This window comes from Orycteropus afer, unplaced genomic scaffold (assembly GCF_000298275.1).
Source record: "Orycteropus afer afer isolate SDZICR_OR568_19922 unplaced genomic scaffold, OryAfe1.0 scaffold00487, whole genome shotgun sequence".
NCBI lineage: Eukaryota > Metazoa > Chordata > Mammalia > Tubulidentata > Orycteropodidae > Orycteropus > Orycteropus afer.
In genome coordinates this window covers 519,393-526,491 of record NW_006922074.1, presented here as the reverse complement: position 1 = coordinate 526,491, position 7,099 = coordinate 519,393, and the positions used below count along the sequence as shown (strand labels likewise).

General features: G+C 50.1%; 1 protein-coding gene across 1 annotated transcript in view; it reads left to right on the top strand.

Moving 5' to 3' along the window:
- Positions 1–7,099, top strand: part of MVK (mevalonate kinase) — a 23,653-nt gene that overhangs the window by 7,245 nt on the left and 9,309 nt on the right. The window contains exons 5-6 of the mRNA XM_042782836.1: positions 4,437–4,540; positions 5,164–5,209. Coding sequence (XP_042638770.1) covers positions 4,437–4,540; positions 5,164–5,209 — 150 coding nt within the window. The remainder of the gene's footprint in view (positions 1–4,436; positions 4,541–5,163; positions 5,210–7,099) is intronic.

Genomic DNA, 7,099 nt, shown 5'->3' with positions numbered 1-7,099 from the left:
AAACCTTTCCTTGACCTTTTACCCTAATGAACTAATAAAATATTTGTCTTTCTGCGATTGACTTATTTCACTCAGCATAATGTCCTTCATGTTCATCCATGTTACACAGTGTTTCGCAGATTCTACATTATTCTTTAGTGTTGGGTAGTATTCCATTGTGTGTATGTACCATAGTTTGGTTATCCATTCTTCTGTTGATGGGCACTTAAGTTGTTTCCATCTTTTTGCTATTGTAAATACTGCTATAATGAACATGGGTGTGCATGTATCTGTTCTTGTCCTGGCTTTCACTTCTTTAGGATATATGCCTAGTAATGGGATTGCAGGGTCAAAAAGTATTTCTGATTCCAGCTTTTTAAGGAATCACCATACTGCTTTTCACAGTGGTTATATCATTTTACAGTCCCACCAGCAATGTATGAGAGTCCCATTCTCTCCACATCCTCGCCAGCATTTGTTATTTTCTGTCTTGTGGAACTTTGCCATTAGTGCTGGGGTGAGATGGTATCTCATTGTTGTTTTGATTTGCATTTGCATTTGTGAGCATTTCTTCATGGAAACAGATCTCCAGTCCTGTTTCTTCTGCAGTGTGACTGGCTAGATTTGAACTATCACCCTTTTGACTGCTAGCTGAGCACAAACTGTTTGCACCATCTAGTGACCTTTGTACCAGACTTTTAGAAACAGAAAGTATAATGTGCCCAAGAAGTATCATAAGGAGGTATATCTCTTAAATAAGGGCTTGTTCTCTTGAGTGAACCTCTAGCTTTGTCACCATGGAGGAAGTGTTCCCTCCGTGGTTCTCTCTGGTGGCCTGGGAGAGCCTTTGAGGCAGTGAAGGTCATTGGAACAGAGGTGACGTCAGACCATTTCTGTCAGTTGTGCAATGCTTATGTAGAAATGACCCCAGACACAGAGATCCAGCAGAGGTACCTAGGCCATGGGAGGAGTGGAAGCAGCCCCGGAGTCCCACCTGGTAGCTGCATTGTGAGGCCTCTCCCTGGGATCACCTGGCTTGGTGGAACCTTCCAGCTAGAAGGCTTTTGGGACCAGCCACGTGTAGACTGGCTGTGCCGCTTGAGGTGGACTGCTGATTTCTTCTATGTCCTTGCCTAGCTAGCAAAGAGAAGGCTACTCAGACGATGCTGGGGCCAGTGTGAACACAGCTGTGCGTTTCCACCAAGCAGTGCCCTCATGTCCTCACAGAGTCACCACAGGGCCACAAAGTGGAACAGGACTCCAAGAAGCATGTGCTGGGCTTACGGACAATGAAGCCTATTCTTTTCCTGAACTTGGTCTTGAGCAATGAGTTCTTCTTCCACTGGCCTGAAAATGCTATAATTTTCGATTTCCCAGGCCCTATCGAGTACCTAGTTAGGGTTTCTGTCACATCTGATGTCAGGGCTTCAAACTACTTCACACCAGCTCAGTCATGGCCAATGCAGCGAAATCAGAACAGACCCAAATTTGTAAAATGTGGGTATACCAAACAATAACCAGAATGGGAAGAATTGAGGGTCAAATCCCTGGAATGGGAGAGTTGGAAAAGGTCTAATGAGTGAGCCCTTTTAGGAGCCTGTTGGTGGGAGATTGAATTATTACCAGGGCTGTGAAGAGTGACACACGTTCATAGCAACATGGTAGGCTGCCATCTTTGAGCCTGGCACTTATGTTTCCCACTCAGCTGGTCAAGAGATTTAGTTGCTATGCAACACACACACTGCCCTTGTTTTCTTGGAGATAAAATTTCTCGCAGCAGGTCAACTTGTAATTTTCCCTGTGTGGTTATCTTTCTGGCACACTCACATTTTACAAATTCAGGTCTGTTCCAGTTTCACTTCATCGGCCATGACTGAACCAGGAAGGATCACTTCAAAGCCTTGATGATCCTTTTTCTGAGACATGTGGGTTAAAATGCAGTTAAATGCAGACTAAGCCCAAGATTGCCTTGAATCCTTGTCGAATGTAGTGAATCTGAAGGCTGTCAGTGTTCCATCTTTGTCAGTATGCCGCAGAGTGACTTAGCACGGTTTTTGTGTATGGGGGGCGGGTGACAGGAGGCTGTCAGCAGGTAATGAAAAATGGCACCTGCAGGTCACACTGAGGTAGGTGCTTTTCAAGAATTTCAATGGGGCCTGCACGTTCACTTGCTGCATGGCCTTGGCAACCCCTTCTCTCTGGGGCTCTAGTTCTTCATCTGAAAATGAGGGGCCTAAACCTAACGATTCCTTGAGGGGGTCCTTCCAGCCTTGACATTTGGTTATCTTGTGGTAAGATGGTGACTCGAGAGAAAATCCAGCTGCTCATTACTGCTGATTAGCAGATTAATGAAAATGGGGTAGGCCTGGGTCCCCAGAACAGACACCCACACACAGGCCTTTCAAAAGGCAGAATGTGTGCACTGGGTATGTGAGAGAGATCTTTCCCATGCTGCTTCTTACTAGTACTTCCTAACCCCCGAAGACATAGCCATTCTTCTCAGAGCCTTCAGAGAGAGCAGCCTACAACTCGCAGCCTGTCCCCAGCTTTCCTGAGTCAGCAGGACCTGGCTTCCAGTGTCTAAGGAGGAGTTGCTTGGGAATTCGCCCCTGGCAGGAGAATTGTACACAAGACTTGACGGGCCCGGCCCGGCCTGGGCTGGGTGCAGCTTGTCTGGGCTGCTTTTCCTCTCCTGCTCACCCACTTCCACCCACCCACCCTGACACCTTGCACAGGCTGGTTCCTCTAGCTGGAATTTCCTGCACCAACCCCATGTCTGGTCTTGATGACTCCCACTTGTCCCTCAGGCCCCTGCAGAGTGGACTCTCCTGCTGAGCACTCTGTTCCACCCTGCGTTGCCCTCACTGGGGTTTGTCGTCAAATACTAATGGCTGACCACTGAACTCCAAGTCCAGGAAGTCAGGATCACGTCTGTTTGCACCTGCTGTGAACTTAGGCCCAGGCACGTAGTAGATGCTCAGTAAATACTTGATGAATGAATGCATGAATGAATGGGTGAGCGAATCTCCTTAAGATGATGAGATTTAGTGGTGAAGAGTGTAGGCTCCACGTCAGCAGACATGGTTGTGATGTAGCAGTGAGCAGCCCTGAGGTTGTGAGGATGTTATTTCACCCCTCTGGGCCTCAGTGTCCTCTGGGGATGGGGAGAGCTATTGGAATGCTTTATGGGTTTGTTGTTAAGATTACAGAAGATGGTACATTTCAGAAAGCACTTAGCACAGTGTTTGGCACATGGTAATAACAATGAGCAGTGTCCACTCATTATTCGTGTTAATCTCACAATTGCCATGTGAGTGGCAGGTCAGTAAAGTCTTCATTTAACAGATGAGGAAAGAGGTTCAGAGAGGGTTATTGACTTGCCCACGGCTCGACAGCAAAGGAAGGGTTGAGCTGGGCCTTGAGTGAATCAGGAAGCTCTCAGGTGGCTTTTTTTTAATTGAGCACATCCTACTTCCTGAGTGTCATGTAGAACACTTGTGTATTCTTCCATCTCTCAGTATCCTCTGTGAGGCAGACACCATTATCTCTGTTTTACAGATGAGAAAACAGGGTCAGAGATGCAGTGGTTGCCCAGGGATGCACAGTGACCCAGTAGCAGGAAGGGACTCAGACCAAGCTCAAGCTCACTGTTTCATCCACTCAGTCCTGGCTTCCCAGAGGCTGCTAGACTGCCACTGTCTTCTGTTTTGTAAGGAAGGGAATCTTTGGAAATGAAGCTGAGGAAAAAGGCAGGGACTGGGGCTGATTATTTTTCCTTGTTTGACCCCGGTGTGTTTGAGTGTTCACTGAACAAACTGAACAAGCCCACCCCAGCTCTGTGGAAGCACCTGGCTGCATGCTTGGGAGAGGTACCGAGACTACTGGAGCAAACCTGTCCCCCAGAGGGGTCCCAGCTCCTGAGAGTCTAACGCATAGTGACGGTGCATCTGCCTGACTTGAGCAGGGCTTTGGGAAAGCCCCACCTTCACTTGTTCCTTTTAAAAGCAAGCTTGGCAGGGCAAGTACAGAGATTGAGCTCTGTTGTAACAGTGACTACCACTGGCTGCTGGTGGAGCCCTTGCAAGGTGCTTTGCCAGCATAAGCATGCCAGCAACACCATTTGAGGAGGGTGGCATTACTAGTTGACAGGCATGGAGAGCAGGGCTCAGAGTCCAGTCACTCAGCTAGTGGGAGACCAAGTGGGATCGTGGGACTGCACTGTACCTGGCATGAGGTTTCAGAGGGTGTGAAGGTCTGGCATGGTCCTAGCTGGAGAGGCCCAGAACCAAACCCCACCTGTTTCTTTTGAGTCAGTTCCTTTTTTTTTCCCCTTGAATTTAAGATCCAACCCCCTTTGTCTCTCAGATTCCACTAAGCACACACAGCCTGTGGTCCCTGCTCTCTGTTGCCTTGGCCCTCTCCCCCATGATCAAAGTATATTTCTGTGTCTTCTGCAGGTGGGCAAAGGAGGACCTGGAATTAATTAACAAGTGGGCCTTCAGGGGGGAGAGGGTAATTCACGGGAGCCCCTCAGGAGTGGACAATGCTGTCAGTACCTGGGGTAGGTGCTACCTTCCGTTTGCTTGCTTTAGTTTAATTATGCGATTGCTTTAAAAACTCTTACTGCTGGAGAGGTCCAGGCTCGGTAGATGTGGGATGAATAGATGTGATGGATACTGAGGGAAATAGCATTTTTCTGTTGTGGGGGATAGGGGAAACCTCTGGGCCCCAGTGCATACCCACCAAATCTGAATGGGGGTCGGGGGCTGGGAATCCATAGTTTCGATGACCCCAAGCCGGGTCTGCCCTTAAAGCTGCAGAACCATTGCTGTGGCATTTACAAACCACACAGGTGTCAGCCTCCCCTTCAGTGTGATGTTGCTCACTTGATGGGCCGAGATGCCAAGGCCAGCATGAACTCAGGGCTATCTGACTAGAGCGGGGAGCCTGCTGGGAGAGGAGTGGCCTGAGAACCCAGAGCTTTGTCCTGAGCATCCTGGCTGAGCTGGAGAACTGGCTTTCCCCTCTGGATCTTCTGTGACAGAAGCTGAGGAGACTGGTTTTGTTGAGCCTGTGCCTTGCATGGGTTGAAACTGAAACCCCAACCCAGGATCCAGCCTCATCCAAAGAGGCAAAGGCAGGTCAGCTGTCCTACTGCTCTGACCCACTTTGTTTTCTACTTAGGCGGAGCACTCCGATACCAGCAAGGACAGATTTCATCTTTAAAGAGGTAAGTCTTGGGTGGAGCAGGCCCTCCCAGCAGGGCTGCTGGGAAAGCTCTCCATCTTCCAGGGAATAACACATGGGGCAGGTGGTCCAAGCTTTCCCTCTCCCAAGGTGACCCTCACAAAGGGAGCACGAGGTGACAATTGCTCTTTTCTTCTCCAGTTCAGCTCTTAAGCTGCCAAGAGATTAGAGGGAGAAGTCATGCATGGCTACCCTGGTCACCCTCCAGAAACTGCCTCCTCCCCCAGACTCTTGACTGCTCATTCATTCATTCATTCATTCAGCTGTGTGTTGATTTAGTAAACAAGAATTGATGTCGCTCTGTGTTCCTGACGACACTGTCTAGGGAGATAAAGACAAATCTCAGACATGGTTCTGAGAGCTGTCTGGTTGTGGGGCCTGGGGACAGACATGCACTCAAATGCCCTTATAGCACAACAGGGAGTTGCCGGAAGGGTTGTACCCTGATGGCAGGGGCAGGAGCTTATGAAAGGCTTTGTGCAGAAGTAGGTTTGGACCCTTTCCTTCTAGGTAGTTATAATCACAAGCATGCGCTTTACATTTCAACATCCTCCGTGCTGTCTGTACCACAGTGAAAACGTCAGGTGAAAGGAAATAAATACAGTCAGCAGGAGCCAGGTGCCTTTCTGGCTGTTCCCTGAGCTCTTGGTCAGGTTTGTCCCAGATGAAGGGCTTTGTCCCAGGGCACTTTGCCACTTCAGTGGGCCTTTCCATGGCCATGAGAGTCCCACACCCTACTCTCTTACCTCTTTTACCCAAAGCATCTTCACCCATCTTCCAGATGGGGATCAGGTCCTGGCCTGCTGCCCTTACCAACTGGGGCACCCCATGAATGCCTCTGTGCCCTGCCTGCACCTCTGGAATTTTTTGTCCCAGTTCTGTTGACTTCCAGAAGCACACCTGCCTTTTTGAGGCTTAGCAGCAGGCCTTCTCAGCTTCAGCACCATTGATGTTGGGGCAGGAGAGTTCTTTGTGGAGGGGGCTGTCCTGTAGATTGGTTAGCACCAGGATGCCAGTAGCATCTCCTTTCCTCCTTTCCCAGTTTTAAAACTGAAAATGTCTCAGGATGTTGGCAGCTTCCCCTGGAGGGCACGTCACCCTGATTGAGAACTACTTCCTTTACAGAGAAGGGACCATGAAAGAGCTTCCTCCAGCTGCTTATAGATCCAGTGCCAGTGGAGCCTCAGGGCCCAGGGAGGAGTTGGCTCTGCCAGCATACGGCATCTGTGTGCAGCCAGGAAGGAGCAAGGGGAGGACTCAGCAGCCCGGGCCTGGGCCTGCCCCACTGAGCTGCCATCCGCTGTGGGGGGCAGTCATAATTAAACCTCAGAGAAAAGGCATGGGGGCATCACAAGGGCTCTGAAGGGTGTGAAAAATGTGACTACGGATTTGGGGAGTCCTTCAGGGAGGTGGCAGCATGTCATTCACACAGGATTTTCTGAGAGCCAGCTAAACACCATCCTGGGCCCTGAAAAGAGAAAAACAACTGAGACATGGCCCAGGCATCCGGTGTACAGTCTCCCACAGGGAATCAGGTGGTGGACGGTGAGGACAGCTGAGACGTGGCCCAGGCATCCAGGGTACAGTCTCCCACAGGGAATCAGGCTGTGGACAGTGAGGACAGCTGAGACATAGCCCGGGCATCCAGGGTACAGTCTCCCACAGGGAATCGGGTGGCGGACAGTGAGGACAGCTGAGATGTGGCCCAGGCATCCAGGGTACAGTCTCCCACAGGGAATTAGGTGGCAGACAAGACAGCTGAGACGTGGCCCAGGCATCCAGGGTACAGTCTCCCACAGGGAATCGGTCTGTGGACAGTGAGGACGGCTGAGACGTGGCCCAGGCATCCAGGGTACAGTCTCCCGCAGGGAAT